The sequence below is a fragment of the Pyrus communis genome, chromosome 8 (genome assembly GCF_963583255.1).
Source record: "Pyrus communis chromosome 8, drPyrComm1.1, whole genome shotgun sequence".
Taxonomy (NCBI): domain Eukaryota; kingdom Viridiplantae; phylum Streptophyta; class Magnoliopsida; order Rosales; family Rosaceae; genus Pyrus; species Pyrus communis.
This window is the reverse complement of record NC_084810.1, coordinates 19,354,411-19,380,985: the sequence shown is the minus strand read 5'-3', so window position 1 is coordinate 19,380,985 and position 26,575 is coordinate 19,354,411. Positions and strand designations below refer to the sequence as shown.

General features: G+C 36.1%; 4 protein-coding genes and 1 pseudogene across 5 annotated transcripts; 1 reads left to right on the top strand and 4 right to left on the bottom strand.

Annotated features, from left to right (window-relative positions):
• Window positions 1-6,940: 6,940 nt before the first annotated feature.
• LOC137743944 (U4 spliceosomal RNA) lies at window positions 6,941-7,083 on the bottom strand (annotated as a pseudogene).
• A 7,021-nt stretch (window positions 7,084-14,104) lies between these two features.
• On the top strand, window positions 14,105-18,469 carry LOC137741495 (tetraspanin-3-like). The gene is made up of 2 exons (XM_068481198.1): window positions 14,105-14,769; window positions 17,901-18,469. Exons 1-2 carry the CDS (start codon window positions 14,254-14,256, stop codon window positions 18,243-18,245), a joined length of 861 nt encoding a protein of 286 aa, XP_068337299.1. The 5' UTR covers window positions 14,105-14,253; the 3' UTR covers window positions 18,246-18,469.
• A 139-nt stretch (window positions 18,470-18,608) lies between these two features.
• LOC137741496 (tRNA-splicing endonuclease subunit Sen2-1-like) lies at window positions 18,609-20,448 on the bottom strand. Of its 2 annotated transcripts, XM_068481200.1 has the most exons (3): window positions 20,055-20,448; window positions 19,120-19,549; window positions 18,609-19,047 (listed from the first exon to the last, which is right to left on the bottom strand). In XM_068481200.1, exons 2-3 carry the CDS (start codon window positions 19,541-19,543, stop codon window positions 18,803-18,805), a joined length of 669 nt encoding a protein of 222 aa, XP_068337301.1. In that variant the 5' UTR covers window positions 19,544-19,549; window positions 20,055-20,448; the 3' UTR covers window positions 18,609-18,802. The 2 variants fall into 2 exon arrangements, with proteins under 2 accessions (XP_068337301.1, XP_068337300.1); XM_068481199.1 differs by having other exon boundaries at window positions 18,609-19,549.
• A 725-nt stretch (window positions 20,449-21,173) lies between these two features.
• LOC137741676 (F-box protein At1g30790-like) lies at window positions 21,174-22,376 on the bottom strand. Its single transcript, XM_068481376.1, has one exon. It carries the CDS (start codon window positions 22,374-22,376, stop codon window positions 21,174-21,176), a length of 1,203 nt encoding a protein of 400 aa, XP_068337477.1.
• Window positions 22,377-24,059: 1,683 nt separating this feature from the next.
• Window positions 24,060-25,381, bottom strand: LOC137741448 (putative F-box protein At5g62660). Its single transcript, XM_068481159.1, has one exon. The coding sequence runs from the start codon at window positions 25,364-25,366 to the stop codon at window positions 24,158-24,160; it is 1,209 nt and encodes a 402-aa protein (XP_068337260.1). The 5' UTR covers window positions 25,367-25,381; the 3' UTR covers window positions 24,060-24,157.
• Window positions 25,382-26,575: the final 1,194 nt, after the last annotated feature.

Here is a 26,575-nt window from a genome sequence, read left to right as displayed (position 1 = left end):
CAAAAACATTTCGCCTTTCCAAAGAATTTAATTCTGTCTGGATTGCATCTTTCTACTTAGGCCAATCATGCCTCTGTTTGCATTCATCAACAGAGTGAGGCTCAAGATCATCACTTAATATGATTTCAGTGGCTACTGCAAATGCGAACATGTTGTTGACGATTATTTCATTCCAATCCCACAATTCATTAATACAAGCATAATTTATAGAGATTTCTTTGCTTTCTTGTACCTCTGTTTCTTCAGGTACATGTGTCTCATCAAAGACATTTTCTTTTTTTGAAAGTATAAAATCATGAATTGTGGATGTGTCATTCATTTTTTCTTCTTGAATGATCTCATGTGGATTCGGTTGTTCCTTCGTCTTTCTCTTTCGAGGGGCTGAATATTTTGAATCTAGTGGTCTACCACGCTTTAGGCGTGCACCAGACGAATCATTCGCTGCCACTTTATTTTGTCCAACAGGGACATCAATTCTTGCAGGTGCATTTGCAGCTGGTATATGTGATTTTGTCACTTTCATATCATCATTAAATGCATCTGGCATTTGATTGGCAATACTTTGAAGATGAACAATCATTTTCACTTCATTTTCACATTGAATGCTACATGGATCAAAATGAGATAAGGTGGGAACAACCCATGTCAGCTGTTGCCGTTCTTCTAGAACGGTCTTTTCTCCCCCTAACGACGGGAATACTGTCTCATCAAAGTGACAATCAGCAAAACGAGCTGTAAACATATCATCTGTCAAGGGTTCCAAATATCTAATGATAGATGGTGAATCAAAACCTACATAAATTCCCAATCTGCGCTGAGGTCCCATTTTAGTGTGTTGTGGTGGTGTAATAGGTACATAAACAGCACAACCAAAAAATCGTAAATGTGAAATGTTTGGCTGATACCCAAACACGAGTTATACCGATGAGTATTGGTGGTTGGCTATAGGTCTCAATCGAACCAATGATGTTGCATGTAAGATGGCATGTCCCCATGCAGAAACTGGCAATTTGTTTTCATAAGCAGAGTGCGAGCTATTAACTGAAGCTGCTTAATCAATACTTCTGTTAAACCATTTTGAGTATGGATATGAGGAACATGGTGTTTAACATCAATGCCCAATGTCATGCAGTAATTATCAAAAGTTTGAGACGTAAATTCACCAGTGTTATCAAGTCAGATTGACTTAATGAGATAATCAAGGAATTGTGCTCGCAACTTGATTATCTGAGCAAGAAATCTCGTAAAAGCTACATTCCGAGTAGACAAGAGACAAACATGTGACTATGGGGTAGATGCATCAACCAAAACCATAAAATATTGAAATGGTCCATATGATGCTTGAATAGGCCCACAAATATCCCCTTGAATTCTTTGCAGAAATGATGGGGATTCAACATCAACCTTTAGTTGTAATGGTCTAATTACCAACTTCCTTTGAGAATAAGCATTGCAAAGGTTATCATTTGAGATAGCAATGTGTCTGCTCAATAATGGATATCCATTAGAGTTGGTAATGATTTTACGCATCATAGTAGATCCTGGGTAACCTAGACGATCATGCCAAAACATGTAGACTTTTGAATCAATGAACTTTTGGTTCATGACCATATATGATTCAACTGTCTTTATGTGTATATCATTGGAGGTAATGCATAGATACTCCACATTTTCTGCACTTTTTGTTTCAACGTGGTACCCATTTAATCGTATGTCTTTGAAACTCAACAAATTTCGAGTAGACCGAGTAGCGTACAACGCATTCTGTATGGACAATATTGTTCCATTTGGTAACATAATCTGGGTTTTCCCTGAGCCTTCAATCACATCTGATTGGTCTGATATTGTCGTTACCTTTACTTTTGTAAGCATCAAGCTTGAGAAATATTTTCGATCTCAAAGTATTACATGCGTGGTTACGTTGTCTGCAAGACAAATATCTCCACCATTTCTCATGTTTTGAGAATGGCCATAATTTTTATCTATACTTTCTAAGTAAAGGAATCACAGTTAAAAGCAATTTATAACATGAAATTTAAATTCCACTTTTATTGAATCTGAAATGCTAATTTTTAAATTACAAGTTCAGCACAATAAAAGTACATCAAACATCAATGATTCAATCAGACTGGTATACTTTATTTCCCCTTTCCACCATGAAGTCCGAGACCTCTAAGTGGGTTGTGTTCAATTGTCCTGATAAGTCACATACTGGATCAGGTATATCTATTGGTTTAGCCTAGTTAAGAAAATTGGTCTCGACATCCTTCTCCTTGAGGGAAGCTTGATACAGATCTATTAGATGTTTTGGGGTACGACAAGTATACGCCCAGTGCCCATTGCCACCACACCTGTGGCATGCTCCTTCAAAGTTCCTGAGAGCATTGTTTATATAAGCTTTGCTTTTGTGGCGATTTACATTTTTGAAGCTTGGGCCTGAATTATGCCTTAGAACCTGGTTGTGAAACATGACACTATAATTCTTGCATTTCCCGTTCCACCGTCCTCGCATGTGGCCACGTCCTTGTTTATGATTATTACCACTAAAGGATGTGGTGTTCACTTCGAGGGAAGTATCATTCACTTCTGGGAATGCCGCAGATCTAGTAGGTCGGGAATGATGATTTTTCAGCAGGAGCTCATTGTTTTGTTCAGCAACCAGAAGCACAGAGATCAGCTGGTTATATTCAGTGAAACTTCGCGCTCTATACTGCTATTGCAGGAGCACGTTAGAGACATGAAAGGTGTTGAAAGTCTTTTCCAGCATATTTTCCTCAGTGATTGTTTCCCTATAGAGTTTCATTTGGGAATTAATTCTGAACATCGCAGAATTATACTCAGCCACTGATCTTGGATTCTTACGTGAGTCCAATCATAATGAGCTCTTGGAAGAATCACCGTTATTTGGTGATTGTATCTGTTTCTTAATGCCTTATAGAGAGCTAACGGATCTTCAACCGTTAGGTACTCATTTTTTAGTCCTTCATCAAAGTGGCGACGGATAAAGATCATGACCTTCGCCTGATCTTGAGAAGATGCACTGTTCTCCTCCTTGATTGATTCTGCAAGATTCTCTGCCTCCAGATGGATCTTGAAATCCACTACTCAGGTAAGGTAGTTTTTCCCAGTAATGTCAAGGGCAAAATCAAGCTTTGCCAAGTTCGCCATTTTCTTTTCTGAAAGAAAACTAAGATGTGTAAGAACTTGCAATAATATGTAATATGGGGGATGTAGTGTTAAAACTTTTGGTTCTTACAAATTCTTCATTTTGATCTTCAGGCCAAAATGATAAGCACTCGAAACTTCTAGCTCAAGATTTACATGATGAATGAAGAGGGCGATTGTACCGCACCATTCTCATAACATAGGATGAGCGACTATTCTGCACCACTATAATAGTAGGAAAATTGAAATACGCAGAGCAGGGTGAGTGATTATACCGCACCACCTAAAATTTGCAGTAAAATTAGATTTGCAGTCTAAGATAGGCAATGATACCGCACCATCTTGGATTGCAGTAAGATTAAATTTGCAGTTCAAGATGGGCGATTGTACTGCACCATCTTGGATTGCAATAAAATTAATATAAATAAATATTAGGTTAGTAATCAAGATCTACACCAAACAAGAAATCAAAGATGTATGTAACTGTTAGGTTGAGAACTAAAAGTAGACATGGTGCAAACAGTTCTTCGCGGGGGTATATTCAGCAGTTGAGGCAGAATCCTTAGAGGAAACTTTTTTTTTTCTTTCGGCGAAGAAAAATGAGAAATGGTTATATTTAGAGAGTCGTGCTGATAACGTGTTATAAATAGGTAAAAGTTGGAGAAATAACCTTTACTAGTGACAGGAGCGAAACAGGTTAAAATATTACACTATAACTATAATACAAGGGAATGACTAATAAAAGTGGAAGGAATAGATACTGATGACTAATAAAAGGGAATGACTAATAAAGGGAATTACACTATAACTCACATTATTACATTTTGAAATTTACATCACATGATTTTGAAAATACAATCCTTTTGCTTTCAAGGTCTACATCACATTTGTGGGCATTGAAAAATCTGTGTGTGGGCATTCATAACAATGCCAATGTTTTCAACACTCTCCTAATAAGAGGTTATTTCTTTCCATTTCTATGTGAGGCTAAATTTATTTATTTACGTAGTAGTTTGATCGTGCGATGATTTTTTTTTTTTTTGTGTTAGCTTTACTTAAAAGGATTTTTGGACGTACTATCTTAATTTTTTTTTTTATTATTTATGAATCATTCTCAAATTCTGACGAAGTTAGATTTCATCACTTATGAACTGTTTATTGGATTAGATTCTCTTATCTCAATCTCATCATTTGAAAGATACAAACCCCCACTTCGCCATCTGAAATCATTTTGATTTTCACGTATAACACAACAATTTACCTAGCACCAATTGGTAAATTAGTATTAGACAATTTTGAAACAAATTTATTCGAAAATTTCACCCACCAATGCCCATGAACGTTAAATCAATTTGAAATTTTAATTCTTATAGACTTTAAAACAATCATTAATTTGCCAAACTGCAAGAAAAATATGTAAGGAAAAAGAATTAAAAAATATGAGTTGCTACTTTTTGGGTGGGACCCACCATTTTTTTGGGGCTAGATGTAGGCCAATTTTATGTTAACCAAGAAAGAAAGTTGCTAGCCTCAATAGTGGATCTAGCCTCATTTTTTGGCTCATCGGAGATGAAATTTCTTAGTAGTCTCATGAAGGATAAAACCCCCATTGAGGATGCCTTTACGCACTTGTAATTGGAATAAAAATAAAGAATTCTGATTTTGAGTGCGGATTATTCATGTGTATATTAAGATATAGAAGAATCAAAATTATGTGGAGCCTACATGAAAAATGGAATTCAACTCTTCCAAATGAGGAATTGGATTATGTGGTGGGAGGTGGAAATTGATTTCAGGAATCCATGATTTTTTATCTATTATATCTATTGTACCCTAAATATTTTATAATATGCGAAGTTTGACTTGGGTGTATTTATACCAGTTTGGAAAATGTTTAATTGCAAAGCGAGATCGCAACAAAATTTGTCTTTTTTAAGGAAAAAAAAAATTCAGGTTTTAAAGAGGTGAAAAAGGGGCAAAAAAGTTATGGATTTTATTATAAAGAGTAGAAAGTTTCTATAATTTATATTGTTGTTATGGAAATTAAAGTTTTACCTAGCACATAAATTAATTTATTTAGAATGTGGGTAATTTAGTATAAATTTTAATTCTGATTCAAGAGTATTTAGTAAACAACTTTTATGGAATCACTAGTATTCCTATTCTGAATCCAAACAATTTTGTGTCTCAAATCCCTTCGCCATCACAGGTGAAAGCGAGAAAAAGACGATGAAACCCTTTTTTCTTTCTTTGTCAGCTGACTTGAAAGGTGCTCTCAGTGTACCCTACTACAAAAGGCCGACTGCGACCCAATTAAAGAGGTCAGTCAAGGGAGTTATGATCGACCCAGCCTACCTGGAAACGATGAAGGCATAGGCACTCGATTAGCTGGCAAAAGCCCTCTCCTTAATGATGTTCTTAGCTTTTTAAAAAGGAATTTTTAGAGGTTGGATCTAAGTATCTCTATGAGAGACAGATTATGGATCTTTGGGGTCCAAGTCTCACTCTTTCATTGCTCTCTCTAGAAGCTTCACTTGCGACCTTCTGCTTTCTATCCTAAACAACTTTCATAAGAATCCAATTTTGATTCATCCTCAATTCAATTCCTCTCAAATTGATTACGAATTAGTAAACGTTCTATTAAGGAGTTGGTTTAGTTCAATCAGTGGTTAGCATGGGTAATAGAGATTTGACGACTAACTGTGGATGTCAAAGATTGGTTCGATGAAATCATTAACGCAATTTGTTTTCATGGTTCATCATTAACTAGGCTTTGTTATCGCCGTCCAAGAGTTGATATTTTCACTATAATGATAGCGATGTTAGGTGTATGCTACAATGAGAATAGGGTAATTGAGAGTTTTCATAAGAGAAAGTATGTTGAAGTTGATAAACTTTTTAGGCATGAAGTTTTATCATAAAAACCTTGGTGATATTAGAAGTGGAACTCTCACATATAAATTGTATATTATTTTTATATTTCTTGATATAGAACTTTATTATCCAATAGAACGGTTGGGTAAAACCTCTTTTTCGATTCTAGCGCTGGTGAATCCCATGATGGGGTCATGGGGAGCTTGAAATGCATCTGTGAGTCTTTCCTGTACATAAAAAATGTGAACTAGCGTGGCAAAACGACTAGCTGGTATTTAAAAAAAAAAAAATACATAGCGGTTGGATAAAACCTATTTTTATAGGAAGAAATATTACTCTCTATTTCTCTTCCATTTTAGCTTGGCAAGCATGTGTGCATATCTAACACATTTTGTTTAAATTGTGTACTATTTGCCATAGCCCATAGAAAATTGAATTTAGGGTTTTTATCATAAAGAGTCCCTGAAATTTACCATCACCATCAAGATAGTCCCTAAAATTGAAAATCAATCAATGTAGTCCTTAAAACTAGGGGTCGCAAATCAATGTGATCATTCCATCACAATTCTGTTAAAAATTCTGTTAAGTGTTGATGTGGAACATAAATGGGCCCCACAAAATTTACGGGTTTTTTTTAATCACAAATAATCCCTGAAATTGACTCACACCATCAAGATGGTCCCTGAAATTGACCCACACCATCAAGCTAGTCCCTAAAATTGAAAATCGATTAATGTAGTCCTTGATAATGGGTGTCGCAAATCAATATAATTCTTCTACCTCAATTTTGTAAATTTTTTTGTTATGTGCTGATGTGGATTTAATAATTAATTTTAAAAAGTTGTCTAAATACCTTTTTGTACAAAAGAAATTTTTTTTTTTCTTATAATAGGACCTACTCCAAATAGAGTCACTTCCATAAATTCTCAAGGGCACAAGGCTTAACCAAGGCCTAAGAGGAGGTTTGGAAATAGTTTTCAACCAACAATAGACGCACCTCGGTTATAACCTCATTATTTCACGGCAGACCTCGCGTTCTTTGAGTCACCAGACCACCAAGAAAGCGCCAAACAAGCTCTTCAAAATTAAGGTTGTGAGGATGTTGATCTCCTAAATGTTAACGGTGATGACTGGGATCAGATGTGATTGCAGGACTGGGTTTTTAGGTTCACAACCTTTTATTAACTATTAAATTATTAAACCTATTTGTAATTTTTTTAAATTTAATTAGACTTGTGTGATCCATTTATGTGTTACTTCAACACACAACATAATTTTTGACAGAATTATGACGGAAGAACTACAATGATTTTGGACACTTACTTGTGGGACTACATTGATCGATTTTCAATTTCAGGGACCATTTTGATGTCGCATGTCAAATTCAGAGACCATTTTGATGTCACAAGTCAATTTCAATGACTATTTATAAGAAAAAAAATGACTTTTGAGACCCATTTATGTGCTACATCAGCACTTAACAGAATTTTTAATAGAATTGTGACGGAAATACCACATTGATTTGTGACACCTATTTTCAGAGATTACAATGATTGATTTTAAATTTCATGGGTCATCTTGATGGTTAGGGTCAATTTTAGGGACCACTTATGATAAAAACCCTTGAAAATTTATTGATTATCTATTTAAAGAATGTGTTGTTCTTCACAATGTGATGAAGATTTGATTCATTATTCAGGTTGGTTAGGTGTGTGCTTGGTGGCCACCAACTCAGTCTCTCAAGGCCTTCATATCTCCAATCTCTATGCCAAGTTCTTACTAGAGTCTAGTCCCAATGTCCCAATGGTATTTTTTCTCTTGGCATTTATGACAAGCATTGCAATCCATGCCTTCCTATTCAGAAAATCACATTTTGGTATTTGTGGAATTGCTATCGTCAATATTGGTTTGGGCATTAAGATTGCATTTATTTGAATTTAAAATTACTTGGAACCCTCTGGGATAGTTTTTTTTAAAAAAAAAAAAAATCTGGAAATGGAAATGGATATCTACAAAAACGAATTTACTATTGTCATACTTTTTCAGATAATACAAAATCATGTACTATATTAATTGACACATCCCGGTCCGAGCTCTCATCACATCCTGGGATCGACTCCACCATAGCACGATATTGCCCGCTTTGGGCCCCGACCACGCCCTCATGGTTTTGTTTCTGGGAACTCATATGAGAACTTCCCAATGGATCACCCATCTTGGGATTACTCTCGCCTGAACTCCCTTAACTTTGAAGTTATAATGAACTCCGAAGCCAATGAGCTCCTAAAATGTCTCGTGTTAGGTAGAAATGAGAATATACATATAAGGCTTACATGATCCACTCCCCTGGGCGATGTGGGATGTTACAATCCACCCTCCCTTAGGGGGCCGACGTCCTCGTCGGCACATATTCGGCCAGGGATCGTCTCTGGTACCAAATTGAAACATCCTAGGCTCGACTCCACCGTAGCACGATATTGTCCGCTTTGGGCCCCGATCACGCCCTCATGGTTTTATTTATGGGAACTCACATGAGAACTTCCTAATGCGTCACCCATCCTGGGATTGCTCTCGCCCGAACTCGCTTAACTTTGGAGTTCCAATGAACTTCAAAAGCCAGTGAGCTCCCAAAAGGCCTCGTGCTAGGTAGAGTTGAGAATATACATATAAGGCTTACATGATCCACTCCCCTGGACGATGTGGGATGTTACATTAATTGTTCCGAACGACATTGACATTAAATCTGTTTCATAAATCAATTTCCTGCAAGAGGGGTTTTAGTAAATAACCAAGTATATCTTGTGTGGTCAAAGTTTGTAATCTTTTCAGCTTGTTTTATTAAAATGAAGGCTTGGCTCTTTAAAATTGAGGAGGAGTTCCTCTTTAAAATCTTCAAAAAATAGTTTATAATATGAATAATTTTGATCATACGCACGAAAATTCGTGAAGCAATTACATAATAAATTGAGGAAGAACTCCTCTTCATTTATTAAGGAACCAAGTAAATTCCATTTATTATTTGCGATTCTGATGGTTACGACAATATTGCTAAAGAAACATTTGATACCTAATTTTGTATCAATTGTTAAAGACTACAATTCAGCATGTTGTTCAATATTTTAGTGGATAAAGTTTTGGATTTCTACCCGCACCTTGTGTCACATCCCAACCTAAGGTGCACCACATCCCAGGCCCGCTCCATCACCATAACACGATATTGTCTGCTTTAGGCCCCGACCACGCCCTCACGGTTTTTGTTTTTGGGAACTCACACAAGAACTTCCTAGTGGGTCACCCATCATGGGATTTCTGTCGCGCGCTACTCGCTTAACTTCGGAGTTCCAATGGAACCCGAAACCAGTGAACTCCTAAAAAGCCTCGTGCTAGGTAAAGATGGGAATATACATATAAGGCTTACAAGATCCACACCTCTGGGCGATGTGGGATCTTACAATCCACCCCCTTAAGGGCCCGACGTCCTTGTCGGCACACATCCGGCCAGGGATTGGCTCCACCGTAGCACGATATTGTCCATTTTGGGCCCCGACCACGCCCTCACGTTTTTTGTTTTTGGGAACTCACACGAAAACTTCCCAGTGGGTCACCCATCATGGGATTGCTCTCGCGCGCTACTCGCTTAACTTCGGAGTTCTAATAGAACCCGAAGTTAATGAGCTTCCAAAAGGTCTCGTGCTGGTTAGAGATTGAAATATACATATAAGGCTTACAGGATCCACACCCTTGGGCGATGTGAGATCTTATATCCAGGACTTGAAACACCCCCTCTTCTAAATTAATGTAATAATTTTGAACTCTTCTTCAAACCCTTAATAATGGTCAAACTTAAAAAAATCTATATATATATATATATATTGTAGCATGGTTATTGTCTAATTCAAATTGAATGTGATTCTATTACTGAAATAATAATAATAAATATGATTCCAGTAGGGATTGTTGCCAATTGGTGCTGGTCGTCATGACATTTTTTTCCCTTTTTACTTCGACAATGGTAATTTAGAGAGAATATGTCTTGTATTTGGGTGTATATACTTTTATATTTGTGATTACATCATCCTAATGTGATAGAAACAATGAGGTAATACCAAAAACATTTTATCATGATATATTTTATTATTTAAAATTAGAAAAATCGTGAATCAAAATGATACCTGATTTAAGATAAATCATTGATGAATTGATACCTAATTATTTGTGGATAACTGATTGTCTTGCTTTTTTTTTTTTTTTAATTTTTTTTTAATTTTTTTATTATTTACATGTTAGTTAATAAATGATATTTCATGAATTGAAATGATGGGTTAAGTATGGATAACTACTCAATCTTTAGATGCGATTTCAAATTAGTTTCAACCTTTTAAAACATTCACTTATAAGTAAAAGGTCTTAGGTTTGATTCTCGTCGAAGACAAATTTGAATCATATTATTACTAACTCATTGTGAGGCTCAACCCACCAATCTTTTTTAGTGTAGATAATATTGTTTGTTAAAAAAAAAAAATTCAACGAAATACCTAACGTTTTAAAAATTAGACGGTCGAAAAGGTCACCAGTTTTAAGTAATGACTTTACCAACATTAAATGTTGATGTTTCTAGCATTAAATGATGAGGTGGACAAATACTAAAGTTGGTCTCTACTAATTGTCGTTTTTGGAGCTTTAATTCCCTAAATTGGCTAGCCATGTCTAGCCCTAAATTTGCTTAGCCAAACCACGTCGATTTGGAGATTCAAAACTTCATAGATGACTTGGAAAAAAAAAAAAAAAAACCGTTCTAAAATTGTTCCCATCATGAATTAACGTTGGTGAACTATATGTTCACTTTTCAAAACGTTTGATACTTATTAAGAATGTTTTAAAAGATTAGGATTGATTTGGAATCACTCTAAAAAAATTAGGTGGTTATCTATTAACCCTAAAATGACATTCATTCCTTGCATATCCATTCCTAATTAGAAGGAAAACGAAGATTATAGACATTTTTTTTTTCTCTTTTTCTTTTGGTTTTTTAGCCAAAATGATCTTTGAGATTGGTATAACTTTTCACGTTGATCTATGAGATTTGAAATCGATAGAAATAGTCCTTGAGTTTGTCCATTATTAATTATTTTAATTATCAAATTAAATGAATCAAAACAAAGTGACAAACATAATTATATACTCGTTTTACAAAGAACAAAATAGTCTAATTAATATTTGGTTTGATAAGTAAACATGCTATTATTGGTTTGGGTCTAATTGAGAATGGGAATCAGTGGGCTGTAGCCAACACGAAAATCAAACATTTTTATTTGTGGGCTTCGGCTTCCATTTCTCTTGCAGGCTTTTCTTTGGGTGGAGTGGTCTCTTACCGCTGCTGCTTATTGGTGTATCTTTGTAGCAGACCTTTTTATGATAAATTAATATCGAATTTGTTATTTATAAAATTCAATTAAAACCTATTCATGTACAGGTATTAAAAAAAAAAAAAAAAACTATTAGTATAGCTTTTAATAGAGCTTGTTAGGGTAAGTCTTCAATTTGAACTACTAGTCCAGCTTTGTATTAGATTGACAAGTAAGTAAAATTAATATTTTTTTTGGTACAATTATGATCTTTACTTCCCGTACTAATTGAATAGTCCGAGTTATTAAAAATAAAGAAAGCTTATAGACATCCTTTTGTTACTTGGGCATCTGTGCCTTGTCCTCTTTTACTTGGCTCTTCAATAATGTAGAATTTCCGCCAACTTTCATAAGAGTTTCCAAATTGTCACATTTATCAAACATCCCTTTGATTGATAAAGAGATAAGTATGGAGCGTTTGACCACAAGGTCACATGAGAACGTTATCATGAATAAGCAACACTGCCGACCACCTTCTACTTTGTTCGGCAGTTTCTTTTCCCTTGCATATTCCAAAAGTAACGTTTCATCATGGACCCTCCTCCTTTGCATATTCCATCATCAGCCACTCCTACTCTTATGCTACTTGTTCTCTAAGTTATCACTCTCGCTCATGCAAAATTTCCAGGATTTTCATCCCAAAATACCGATCAATATTCAGTAGTTATGAGCAAGTTATGTCATTTGTTGACGTATTCTAGTTGTTGATATAGTAATGATCGCTTGACCTAGTGACATTCTTATGCCTCTCTGTCAACAAAAAGAATAAAAAAAAAGGAAGATATGTTTGCCTTGCGGATTATTAGTGTATAATGAGAATGTGTACGAGATCTTTTCATTCATGTGTGGAGCAAAATTCTTGCTGAGATTACGCGACACAAGTGTTCAACTTCGATCAAAGGATGGATTTGGTACTCTTGGGTCCCAGTATGATTGTTTTTCAGCATCACATAAGAAAACTTTTTTTTTTTTTTTTTTGAGCAATAATTTTGTAATATAATCTCATCTTCACGTAACAACCTATTTTGTTATAGAATTTATGTTTACACTGTCGACATAATATCATTGTCGTAATAGTAACCTATGTTGTTATAGAATTTACGTTTACACTGTCGACGAGATAGCATTGTCACAATGAAAAACTATTTTGTTACAGAATTTGTATTTATACTGTTGATCATAGTTGTAAAGAGTCGGTTTGCAATTCAAAAAATGCATAATAAAAATAGAGTTTTAACGAAAAGTCCACGGTATTGTTTAATTTAACGAAAAAACACATTTTCATACTAAAAAATCAAACCTGGTACTATTCACTTTACATTTTATTTTGTCATTATCATTAAAATTCAAAGTTTTCAAGTTTTTTTAATTAGTTTTTCTTAATAAAAATCTAGAGATCAATACTTATAGAATGAACTTTTATCTCCATGAACAGAAACATGCCCAAAATATCTTCCAGTGTTATATGATTAATTACGTAAAATGTCATCCTTGTGTAATATATTGCAAATAAATATCTTCACACACAACTGGATCCAGTTAGGTCAAACAGTAGATCATATACTAAGCAAAACTAAACATAACAACAACCACTTCCACAAGTATCACACATTGGTTTTCCCATTTTGCCCCCAAACACCATCATTTTTGTGTTGTAACGAGTTCCGCAGGTGTACACGAGTCCCAATCCCGCACCGATATTGTTACACTTTAATCACTTATATTTGATACACTGAGTTGAATTGTGCTTTGTTGATGAAAGAAGAGCAGTAAGTATTGGACATTTATCTATTTGTGATTTGGGTTCAGTAGTACTTACTGCTCTTCTTTTGCAGCGAAACATTGTTTTACTGAGTTAAAGGAGGTCCAATGAAATTTAGGTGAAGAGTTTTATGTTAAAGGATGTCGGTGCAATTAGTAGTGAAATATATGTACTTTTAAGACATGTTTAATAAGATGAATATGGAAGAGGATGAGAGGAAATAAGCACAGGATAAAAGGAAAGCCCAATAGTTATTTCATACCTTCATTTTTAGGTTTGCCATACTCAAAATCAATGAGAATCACATACATTTCCATTTCATTAACTGTTAATAAACACATAAATATGAACAATACATGTATTTGCAAATCTATTATCTTTAAGTAAAGATGCTTTTAAAATGTATTTGAAATCGACCATTGACCAAGAGCCAACAAAATCCTCTCTGAATTGTTTTGGTGAGGATCCTAGAGGTCTGTAAATCGTATCCGTTCATCGTACATCGTGTGATCAGTTTTTGTCAGGTTCTATTTGCATTTAATTTTAAATAAAAATATTTAAAATGATTTTTGATCGTACGATGTACGATGAACGTATATAATTAACGGATCTCTAAAATCCTTACAAAAATGATTTGGTGAGGATCCGGATTCGACCAAGAGAAGAGATAAACACATTTTTCTTTATTTAAGTACTCTTATTTAATCATGTATGATGTTTTGTTTAAGTTATTAATTATATGAACAAAAAACGTGGAAAAACTCGAAAGAGTGAAAAGCAGCTTGCCATGAACACTTTGGGACAAATTCAAAACACAAGGGTAGTCAGGTCATTGCATAGAGAGAGTACGGATCACACTTCACCCCTTATAAAATAAGGACACCTGCATCTCACACTACTCATCAAAATCCGGACTTTAAGTATCTTCAAAGCAGAGCAGCAGCAGAAACAGAAGAAACCAAATCTCCAAACCTTCCAAAATACAAAACCCAGAAAGAAAAAAAGGCAGACAAAAAGAAAAACCCAGAAAAAAAGAGAGATTCCACAATGGTGAGGACCAGCAACCACTTGATTGGACTACTAAATTTCGTAACTTTCCTCCTCTCGATCCCCATACTGGGCGGAGGAATCTGGCTGAGCAGCCGCGCCAACAACACCGACTGCCTCAAGTTCCTCCAATGGCCGCTCATCGTCATAGGGGCCGCAATCATGGTGGTTTCTCTTGCTGGGTTCGCGGGTGCGTGCTACAGGAACACCTTCCTCATGTGGGCGTACCTGTTCGTCATGTTCTTCGTCATCGCCGCCCTCATCGGCTTCATCATCTTCGCCTACGCCGTCACTGACAAGGGCTCCGGGAGGTCGTTGACGAATAAGGCTTACAAGGACTACTACCTGCAGGACTATTCCGGCTGGCTGAAGGACCGCGTGGCGGATAATGGCTACTGGAGGAAGATTGCGTCTTGTGTGAGGGACTCAAAAACTTGTCAAAAGATTGGGAGGAGTGTGAATGGTGTGCCTGAGACTGCTGACATGTTTTACAGCAGAAGGCTCAACTCTATCCAGGTATGTGAATAATTAAATTCTTATTCATGTTTTCGCATCTGAATTTATTTATTTAAAAAAAAAAAATTGTATGGGATTTAGAAACTTTATTTTTTGATAAGGGCCTTTGTTACTTTGGTGGAAATATCTTGAGCTCCTTTGAGTTTAAATCTGTAACTAATTTAACAAAATCTATTAAAAAAAAAAAAGAAAACTTTATTATTTGGTTTTGTTCATATTCGTTGGAGGTTTATTTATTTATAAAAAAAAGATAATCTACACTAAATTTGTTTTAAGGATAATTTCGGTTCTCATTCTTCATTTTTGTTTTCATTATTAAATTTTTTTTTTCAATTTTTTGTTCAAGATTCTTAGATTTTTGTCCATGTCATTATTTGAATATTAAATTATTTACATATTATAATATGTCAATTTTAAAGATAAATACTTTATTAATTATTTACAAATATTTTTCATATATAATTATTTGCATATTATAATATGTCAATTTTAAAGATAAATACTTTATTAATTATTTACTCATTTTTAAAATTTGCACCAATATTCTGTCTAGTTTTATTTTGTACCTATAATTTAAAATTTTAATATGTATCCATATTTTTTAATTTAATTTAATTTGTACCCATAATTTTTTTGCTAACTGTATTCACGTTAATTGCATGTATTTACTTTATGTTTTAAAATATATCAACATTTTTTTTTAATATAGGTTGATAATTACGTGGGTGCAATTTTTTGTGTGCTAGAAATAGGTGGAAAACAATATTACTCGATTATTGATTTTTAAGTAATTATTATATTGTGCAAATACTATTTGAATTGGTTTAAATTTCATAATTTGTGTGACATTAAATACATAAATACAGAAGTTTAATCCCTTCCATAATGCTAGAAACTTCGCTCAAACTATTTAAACAAACAACGTTTTATTTTAACAATGAGATTGATTAGAGATCAGAACTAAAATGATCCTTTATTTAAATTATGGAAAGGAGTTCGATTTGGGTCCAAAGGGAGCAAATAAGCAACTTGATTAAGCCAAAGTTCGTAATAGTTGAAGTTTTAGTATTGAGCGAAGGATCAATTTCAGGAACACTTAGTCTCGAATTTTGACGGAGGAAAGTAGTTGAAATAAAAATAATTTAGGGTTCCATCTCATGGGACAAGATTATTTCACTTATAGTGTTTAATGGTTTTTTATTCAAGTTAAAGTTGAAATGATTAATTTGTGGGTTAGTGGTAGTAGATCTGGTTTTGGATTTTAATGGATTGATGAGATCCTTCAAATTTGCTAGGGAAGATACAATCTGACAAACCAGGGGTGGGGTTTGAGGTTAAGTCCACCTTTTAATTGGTTCTTGTATTGTACCAATAAGTTTGCCTTTTTGTTAAAAAATCTTGCTTTAAATTTATCAGTTATTTTTTTAAACAAACAAAATTATCTACACTAAGAGCTTAAATTCAACAATTATTCATACGCCACATTTTTTATATTTTTTATAACTTTTTAATTTTGACAAACAAAGGAATAACATTGTGTTTCCTAGGCCAAACCATCAATTAAATTGAAGGAAAACTAATGAAAAGAGTAAAATGAATAGTAGCAGGTTTGACTTTTTAGCGTAAAAATTTGATTTTTTGATAAAATGAACACTACTGCGGACTTTTCGTTAAAACTCTCTTAAATTTATAGGCTCATGTAAAAGTTAAAATAATATAAAATTCTTCATGTAATTACAAGTTAAAACATAATACTTTTAGTACTGTTATTTACAGTTTAAAATTTTCTTTGTATTCTTAAAAGTAAATGAACTTATTAAAAACATACTATAAGATTTTTAGACCGTCAATATCAACCCTAAGCTTTTTCAACAATGATATAATGGCACAATGGACTGGGCGGGGAGCTTAACCGATAAAATACCTAATTCCCATAATTGTGTCTGCATTTCATCAGTGGAAGTGATGTTAACAAGATACCACTTGTTAAACCCCACTGCGCATAAAAACAGAAAAGCCCACTTGTAGCCTTGTTACACTTTCTCTCAAGATACTTATTAACACTCATTAAAAAATACAAAGTAACTTATCGACAACGGGTATTCGAATTTGAGATGTCTACGTAATTAAAAGAAAAATATCATTAAACAAAGAGCTAACTAGTAAAAAACCAACCGACCTAAAATTCGAGCAACTCTTAGAAGTCAAGAGAGTCCTATAAAATGTTTTAAGAAGGAAGGTTCACATGTTATCTTTATGGTAACAGAATTTCTTTTTAGGTTAAACATCCTTTTCTCATATTTTGTCTGGTACTTGTTTTAGAGGTAGGAAATAATAATGGTGCACCTTGGAACAAACTTGGATTTGACATAAAGTTTTCCCATATCTTTTTTGGGCTCACTTTTCGTTTTATTTTATTTTATTTTTATTTTTTTGTATATTTTTCTTTGTCCATTAAAAAATTAAGTCCACACATTATTGGTGTAACCAAGAAAAAGTGTCTTTAACTTCTTGGTGGAAAAATGCAACGTTCCAGATATTATCCAACAGGATCCGGTTTCTTTTGATGAGGATTCTGAGAATTTGTGAATCGTGTCTTTTTATTGTACATCGTGTAGTTATTTTTTATCAAGTATTGTTTGTGTTTAATTTTAAATAAAAATATTTAAAATAATTTCTGATCGTACGATGTACGATGAACGAACAAGATTGACAGATCACTAGAATCCTCATAAAGAGGATCCCGGTTCAGATATTATTGAGCATGTTCCATACTTCACATGTTGGAACGTCCAATTTTAAAATCACTAGAGAAGAAAGAAATAATTTCAAAGAACTATAACTTTATTTATAGCGTCAACCAAAACTACAAGGACCAAAATTATTCTTTGGCCTATTTATACATAAGTATGGTATATGGCATTACTTAAGGGTGATCTGTTTCACTTGCTCAAGTTAGAATCTGTAGCTATTAGGAAAACATAGCAAAATATGAAGGAAAAGTAATTGAAAATCACAGAAAAAGAAAACGTTTCTTTCGTAAGGACGGTATATGTGCGTGCGAGCGAGCGAGCGTGTATTTGTATTGATATGATGACTGAAGTACCATTTCCCCCTCATTTGTTCTACAGTCTGGCTGCTGCAAGCCCCCTACAGAATGTGGATATAGCTACGTGAACGAGACTGTCTGGACCACCGGAGCAGGTTTTTCCGGGACCAGTACGGACTGCACACTGTGGAGCAATGACCAACAGCAACTCTGCTATTCCTGCAATTCTTGCAGAGCTGGTCTCTTGGCCAGCATCAGGAAGAGCTGGAGGAAGGTCTCTGTGGTCAACATTGTTGTGTTGATCATCCTAGTTATCTTCTATGTGATCGGTTGTGCAGCATTCCGCAACAACCGTCGGATTGACAACGACGAACCCTATGGCGAGGCTCGGATGACAAAATCACACCCAAGTGCTTTCCAACTCTAATTATAGTGGTAGAGAATTTAATACGTGAAAAAACTATGTGAAAAATCTATGTTAAGGTTTTCGGGGTTGCACTTATAGGACTTACTTGTCTTAGTCAAGTGAGCATTATGAATTTGGTTTGAATTTCGATAATTGGGCCGTATATGTGAATTATTGGTACTCTATAGCCTTGTAGACTCTATTAACCATCTGCTGGAGAGGAAAAAGGATGCCAATTTGCTTGATTTTTCTTCGGCATGTGTTTACACTAACTGCAATCACGACGTGGAAAGCGGTAGTGTAGGTGCTTGATTTGGTGGCGTTGTGTTGTGTTGGGGTGTGATGTACCTCGACGATGTGCAAAAGTGTCCACACTTTGTACATATACGTCTGAAGGACACGTAGTTTGCATTACTCTTTTTATGTAAGTTGCACAGATGACATTGAAATGCAGAAAATCAACTCTAAATTGAATTCCCCAGATGTGAAACACATTCATTTAACTTGCAACATGAACATGGAAATTGTAAAATTAGAAAAACGATTATATTCGACCACTGACCTCGTTCCATTTTCGACTACTCTCTTGCTTGTGATTCCACATCATCTGATGTGTCTTCCTCGCGGCTTTGTTCCGGACTCCATCTTGTAACTGTGCGCTCGTCAACCATGTAGTTTGCCAAACACGACGGAGAATCATCATTGTCACCATTTTTACTAATAGTTAGAACTAGCAATGTCTTTACAACACCTAAACAAAGCCTTAAGGTGCAATGAACATCAGACCACACCTTCAATCGCCCATTTGCTTCAGCATCTCCTTCTGATGACACAAGCACAGCATATTCAGAATGGACCAAACTCGGATGGTGACGGTAAGCAACAAAGTCCGCACCATATTGAAGTCCGGGTCTCACAACCCAATTTTTGGTTCGAAGGTGAGAATACGCCTTGTAAAATACAGGAAATCCAGCTTTTTTGGACTTCATGCACTGCCAAAGCTCTTGATCGTCCTTCAGGCGTTTATCTTCGCCTGCTATCTTGAGGCACTTTAAAGAATAGCACAGGAAAAATGCCTCTTCCATGCCCAACTGAAACCACTGCCTATCCTTATCGGCATTAACAATCGGGTGGCCAAAGTAGGCATGACCGAAGAGAAGGGCTTGTTCTTCTTCTGCAGCAAGAAGTACGCTGCTCCCGCATAAGATTCCTCGGGCATCTGATTGGATAAGAGACGACTGAAGCTTCAATACTATCTTTGACATTGGATCTGCAAGTGCTTTAGCTTCCGCACCTTTTCCTTTCCATCTAGGCCCCATTCGATCCTACAATAAGATCAAACACAATACAACAAACAAATTATCGCCCTGAAATTCAGCTTACAAGCATTGCTCCATGCACCCAACAATCAACTTATCGCCCCGAAAACCAACTTATTGCTGCTGCCAGCATTGGAAATCTCTGTTCTTAATTTGCTACAATCAAAATATAAAAAAATTCAAAACACAAACTGATTCAAAATTAGCGATACTCTACATTAATGATTAATCTACGCTAAACGGAAGGGGAAGGATTTGAATACGCTGAAGAGGAAGGTCCTAACCAACAATCCACCACTTAGCAAAGTTACAAATTTTAATTGATTCAAAGAGTATTAGAAACCCACCATTTAAGTTATAAGCATTAAGTTCAATTCTCGTCAAATACGAATTTGAACCACGTGATTGCTAACCTATTGTAAAGCACTGAGGCTTAGCCTACTTTTCCACCCATAATATCTTTTGTTAAAACATAAAAATGAAAACAAAAATGAAAATTCGGGAAGCAAACCTTTTCGTAGACGAAGAAGAAGCTCTCTTGTGGATGTGATTGTTCAAATAATCACACACTTGGGAAGTTTGTCCTCGAGCTTCTGCACTACGCTCCTTCAAAGTTTTAAGCGGCGCCGTTTTGCTAATCGGCTTTCCTTGTACAGAATTGAGAATCTGCAACACAAGTAGAAGGGAGGACTGTTACCCAATTCGCGCAAACCCTTGGAGATTTCCGATTTGGTCGATTAATCCTATTCGTGAATCGTCTGCGACCCAATTTGCTAAAACCTTGGAGTTGGAGAGATGGTGGATGTTTGGCCCGGGCTGCTCGCGGTGGCGCCAAAATTGCAGCGGCTCGGGGGAGGAGACCTATTTTCTCACGGAGGAAGACCTATTTTTGTTTTAAATTTTCATTTCTGTAATTTCACGAAACGGTGAGTTTTACGTGAGAGTCTCGTTTCTAATTTTTTTACACGTTCATTAATTTTTTGTATTTAATATTTTTTAATTTATCTGAACTGATGACTGAAAATTAAAAAGAAAGCACATAAAAAATGAAAATGAACATGTTAATAGCACTACTTTTTTGTATTATTTTCGAAGGAGCCAATTTTGGTGAGATTATTGATTCAAAATTTATATTTCTTGTAAGAAATTTTTTTTCTACAATTAACATTCTAGAACGAATTTTGGCAGGAAACGGCATACCCAGTGGGTGTTACCCACCACTTTGCCAACCTAGTAACTAGAGAACTTATGAGTAGGCCTGTGATACTAATATATTGAAATCGTGGAAGAATCACATTAACAATAAGCGGTAAAATTTGAGTGTGATACCAATTTATTAAAATTATAAGTGCAATATATTAAACTGTGCGTGATAAACATATTGAATACATCCTAGTGTAGTAGGAGGTTATAAGTATCTAACTCAACTGTCTGATTCTTATATGTAGATATCACACTCACTCAAACTACTGGAAAACATAACAAAAACCACATGGTTAAGCTTTACAAAACTAAAAAAAAAAAATGATAAATTTCTCCAAATAAAAAAAAAAAATCGAGTTGGAGAATTGAAAGCTTCAAGTTTCGATCCTAACCGTTGAACTAAAACTTGATGAACAAATAGTCCATTTCATCTTAAGGGCACAATGCTATCTTCAAAGCTAGCAAGTAAGGTCAATCGAGTATCATACTGGAATCCCCATTCGGAGGGCAAAACAATTTCACTTTCCCTAAAACTTTTACTCTTCATATTGTAGAGATGCAGTCTCACATGATTCGGGTGTTGTCTGCTTAACTTCGAAGATTGGAGGAGGAGCTCACCTGTGTGAATGGAACAGAAAGGGACGGGGTAACCCAATTCATTCCAAACAAAGGGAAATCTGAAAGTCTCCTTAACCCACACTTGATTTTCGTAGTCCCTCAAAATCCATAACCCCATCATATTTTGTTGTGTCAACTGCTCGTCGCCAATTAACGCCAAACATCCAAACACTTCAACTATATTCCCATGTGCAAAGTTAAATTTATGTATAGCGCAATTATAATCACGAGGAAGTGGGATTGTTCTGAATTTCTCGTCTCCAATGTCGAAAACCACTAAGATATTTTGCGTGTCATGCATCCAATGTATGGCGCCATTGACACTCACATTTCTCCTATGAAACGGGCACTTGAAAGGATCAAAAGGTAGGTCATTAAGGTCTAACTCTATGCACCTCCATAAACTTGTGCCTAATTTGAATATCTTGAACATAAAAGTCATACCCCTTGTCATAGAATCACGAGGCTGAAACCTTTGTACTTGGAGAACTTTATACTCATTTGTAAGAGGACTAAACCCTAAGTGATGTGTAGAATGGGCACTACGGCAGCACCTGGGAAATGCATGTGGAAGAACAATAAACTCCCGTGTTGAGGGATTGAACATGCGAAGAAGATTATCACGATTGGCTTGATTGTGATGGGGGAACATGGTATTCGAAGGGTAAAGGAAGACCAAGCCGTTGATACTCTCTGCATTGTAGAGACGTTGATTGAAGGACAATGTTGGAAGGTTTAGAAGGTGCGTGGCAGCTGTTGGAATTCCTTCTTGGTTGATTTGCACAGAGAGGAAGTGTTGTTGCCTTGTGGATTTGTCCCAAGTAGTGAGGAGGAGGTGATTGAGCTTGTTACGGTGGAAGGTTTGATGGGCGTCGACAAAGGAAGGGCTGCGGACGAGAGAGGACCAAGACTTGCCTACGCATCTGAATCGCATGAGGGACTTGGACGGCAGCCTTGGTAGTATCTGAAAGCATACAATTTCGCTTGGGAGCTCGGAGCCAGCTGATTCCATGTCTTGATCCATACTCTAGATTTCCTTCTTAAGGGATAAGTTACCTTACAAGTAACGAGTCACAACTAGTTTTGTAGTGGCCGATGGAGAAATTGGGAAATCTAAAGTTCATATTTTGTATCCGAATAATTGACAAGTTCTAAGTTTGAATGTATTTCTATATGTGTATGCTAACTATGCAGTTTATTTGTCTCACTTTACAAGGTTCAAATCCCTTAACAACTCCGTCGAAATTCGTGTAGCATGAAAGAGACCTTTTTTTTTTCTTTTCTGAAATGTATGTCTATTGAGATTTTTATAAACACCTAAACCCAAATAAAATTACAAAGAACATTACATGGCCGACTTTTTAGTCAAAGTAGTCCTTGATTAGCACAACTTATCAATTGACGCAATACAAAGCTAATAAGGATTACCAGCTTTAGTCCTTAAAGAACAAGTTCTGCAGTCCACCAGAATTTGAGAGAAATCCAAAGGTTTTGTTTGATTAATATTGATGAAAGTTGAGTTTACATTGGAAATCAACGCTTCTAAAGACATAAAATCAGAGGCTCAAGAGTCTTTGGATCAAACAATGACAATGAAATGAAAAGTCCAATTTTTATCAACATAATTTAAAATGCGGCTGGAAGCCTAAACATCCTCAAATGGCTAAAATCCCCCGTACATATAAAAAAATTGTGTGTTTAAACCGGCGCGTTGTTCTATTTCCAGGAATGTATCACGAGCTCAAATCGAAGCTCATACGCTAAATTTGAAAATTCCCGCTGAATCTCTTTGTCTTCTTCGCTCCATTTTCATCTTCAATCCATTCGGCTCAGTGGTGAAGCCACTTGAGGACAAGGAGAGGCCCAAGCCTATCCTAAAGTTTCTTCACCTTGTAGCTTTTGTTTGTGTGCTTTTGGTTGGATACTCTGCATTTTTCGACTTGTGTGCTTTTACTCCTAGCTAGCTTTATTATGTTTTTCTAATCGACAAGAAAATGTGTTTTACAATAGTATTGTTGCGACTTGTGTGCTTTTACTCCTAGCTAGCTTTATTATGTTTTTCTAATCGACAAGAAAATGTGTTTTACAATAGTATTGTTGTGAAACCAAAGCCTTATATCAACTAGTATTCCTCAATTAATTCACTATTTTGCATGACAGATTAATGTCTTAAAGTGAAACCACGCATACTTAGAAAAGAGGAAGACTTTATATTGAGAGACAATTTTCTTAGCTAGTTTTGTAGTGGCCGATGAAGTATGGGAATTGGGAAATCCAAAGTTCATAGTTTATATCTGAAGAATAGACAAGTTCTAAGTTTGAATGTATTTCTATATGCGCATGCTGACCATGCCGTTTAGCTGCTTTGGTGAACTAGCTTGAAAACTCCAACAAAATACAAAAATAACTTATTTCAAAATTCAAAAAATGAAAGTAATATTAATTGCAGGTTCATGACCTTCCACTAGGTTACTATTTGTCACACTCTATCCGATTCAAAGTTTGAACATCTGACTATGCAGTTTATATGTCTCACTTTACAAGGTTCAAATTCGTTAATAATTCTGTCAAAATTCTTGTAGCATGAAAAAGATCTACTTTTTTTTTTCTTCTGAAATGTATGTCACATGAGATTTTTATAACAACCAACCCAAATAAAATTACAGAGAACATTACATGGCCATATCAAGACCAATCAAAATTACAAGGTTCGATAAGATTAAACAGCAGGCAAAACAGAATACATACCAATGTATGGCATTTGATTCAGACGATCCAATAGGCCATCGCATCTCATCGTAAGGGCACAATGTTATCATCATAACCCACAACTAACTTCAATCGAGCATCGTTAAGAAATGTCCAGGGTAGGCCAATTTCACTTCCCCTAAAGCTTTTACTCTCCATATTGTACACATGCACTCTCACATGGTCCGGCGGTTCATGCACATGTAATTCAATAGATTGGAGGAGGAGCTCACCATTGTGAATGGTTCGCAATGGAACGGGGCATCCTAACGCCCTCCAACGAAGGGGAAACGTGATAGCCTCCCTAATCCACACTTGATTTTCGTAGTCCTTCAAAATCCATAACGCCATCATATTCTGTGATCTCACCAATGTCTTGTCACCTATTAGAGCCAAACATCCGCCCACCTCAACCACATTTCTTATTGATTCTCCCATGGGGTAACCAATACGATGTATAAAACAGACATAATCTTGAGGAAGTGGGATCACTCTGAATTTCTCGTCTCCAATGTCAAAAACCACTACAACACTTTCTTTCAAATGCATCCAATGCATGGCCCCACTGATGCACACACTTTGCACTTCAAACGGACACTGGAGAGGTTCAAAGGGGAGATCATTACGGTCTACCTCTAGGCGCCTCCATAAACTAGTACCTAATTTGAAAATCTTGAACATGAAGGTCATATCCGTTGGAATTGAATGGTGAGGCCGGAACGTTTGCACTTGAAGAACCGTATACTCGTTTGTAAGAGGACTAAATCCAAAGTGATAGGTAACGTGGGATCTACAGTATGTAGGTGAAGCATGTGGTAGAATAATAGACTCTCGGGTGCATGGGTTGAATATGAAATTGGGAGGATCAAGATATGCTAGGGTATGATGACGAGATGAGGTGTTTGAAAGGTAAAGGCAGACCAAGCCATTGGTGCTTTGCACATTGTAGAGACGATGATCACTGGCCATTGGAAGGTTTAGAAGGTGGATGGCGGGTGTTGGAGTTCCGTCTTGGTTGATTTGTGCAGAGAGGAAGTGTTGTTGTCTTGTGGCTTTGTTCCAAGTGGTGAGGAGGAGGTGAGTGAGCTTGTTCCGGTGGAAGCTTTGATGAGCATCGACGAAGGAAGGGTTGCGGACGAGAGAGGACCAAGACTTGCATACGCATGTGAAGCGCATCAGGGATTTGGAAGGTACCCTTGGGAGTATCTGAAAGCATATAATTTCGTTTGGGAGCTCGGAGCCAGCTGATTCCATGTTTCTCTTCTACTTTCTTGGATATCCTTACTAGTCACAAATAATTTTATACAGGTAGATTGTGAATGGAAGAACTTAAGTTCATAGCATAATTGCCGGATTCGGTCAAATTCAAATTAGACAAAAATTGAAGAAACAACTGAAAAACGCTCTTGGCTAATCTACAGAGAGAGACTTACAAGTACGATCATCTCTTCAAGAACAGAAGTGAATTGCTTGTCCCCTTTGAGAAGAGCTTAACACTGGGGAGGTTCCAATTTTGAGCTGGCCTTGCTTTCGGGACTTTGATTATCTGACATGATTGAGATGAGGGAGAAAGAGGAGGGAAAGTGAGAGTGAAGTTCGTCCTTGTGTTCGTCGGCGAAGGAGAAGAAAGGAGAGGTGGGGGAGAGTCGGAGAGGAGAAGAAAATAATGATTAACAAGGGAAGGGAAAGGTTAATAAGAAAATTCATTATTTTATTAGTAAGAATATTTTAATAAGAGAGCTACTAGACTCATCACATTGTCTTATTTTCCCATCCACGTTATAATCCCACCCACCTTAAAAAGTTAAAAAATTAAAATGCTATTTTCCCACCCACTATTAATCTCAAAATAACCATTAATATTGTTGATCCTAAAAACTACCCAGCATATGTGGCGCACATGTCGAGTAATTAATAAGCTAACTACATCATTCGATTGTGTGCGGGGTGTACCAACTCTTCGGCCGAGCTCGGCCGAGAGTAAAATGTGTTGATGTCACGTTGGGTGCGCTGCTGACTTCTTGATCTTGCGACTGCGGTCGAGGAAGGAACACGTTTTGCTCTTCGGGTTCTAGAGCCTAAAGACAAAGCTGCTAGTTCTGCGAAGTTTAATATCAAATTTGGATTTCAATGTGCCGAATGTAGTAACCTGTAATACCTCACTTCGCCGAGAAGGCTAATGAGATGATCTCTGCCAATAAGGATTTGAAAATCCTTCTTGACTGAGACTTGGATAAATAACTAGTCGGCCGAAAAGTAGTGCTGTTTATCCAAACTGAAGGTGCTCTTTGATCGGCTGATTCTACGGCTCCAGTACTGTTTATCCAAACTAAAGATGTCGCCGGTTGCCTTCACAGTGCTGTTTATCCAAACTAAAGATGTGCCGGCGAAAAAGGAAAATAAAAATCTCAAGGTTGTTGAGAGGTTTCACGTTGAGCGAGAGTTTGCGCATGACAATTTGTG

Excerpts from the sequence above, each read along its gene's own strand:
- LOC137741495 (XM_068481198.1), top strand. The coding sequence starts at position 14,254 with ATGGTGAGGACCAGCAACCACTTGATTGGACTACTAAATTTCGTAACT. Across the intron at positions 14,770-17,900 it reads GAAGGCTCAACTCTATCCAG|TCTGGCTGCTGCAAGCCCCC; the intron begins GTATGTGAATAA and ends TTTGTTCTACAG.
- LOC137741496 (XM_068481199.1), bottom strand. The coding sequence starts at position 19,543 with ATGGGGCCTAGATGGAAAGGAAAAGGTGCGGAAGCTAAAGCACTTGCA.
- LOC137741676 (XM_068481376.1), bottom strand. The coding sequence starts at position 22,376 with ATGGAATCAGCTGGCTCCGAGCTCCCAAGCGAAATTGTATGCTTTCAG.
- LOC137741448 (XM_068481159.1), bottom strand. The coding sequence starts at position 25,366 with ATGGAATCAGCTGGCTCCGAGCTCCCAAACGAAATTATATGCTTTCAG.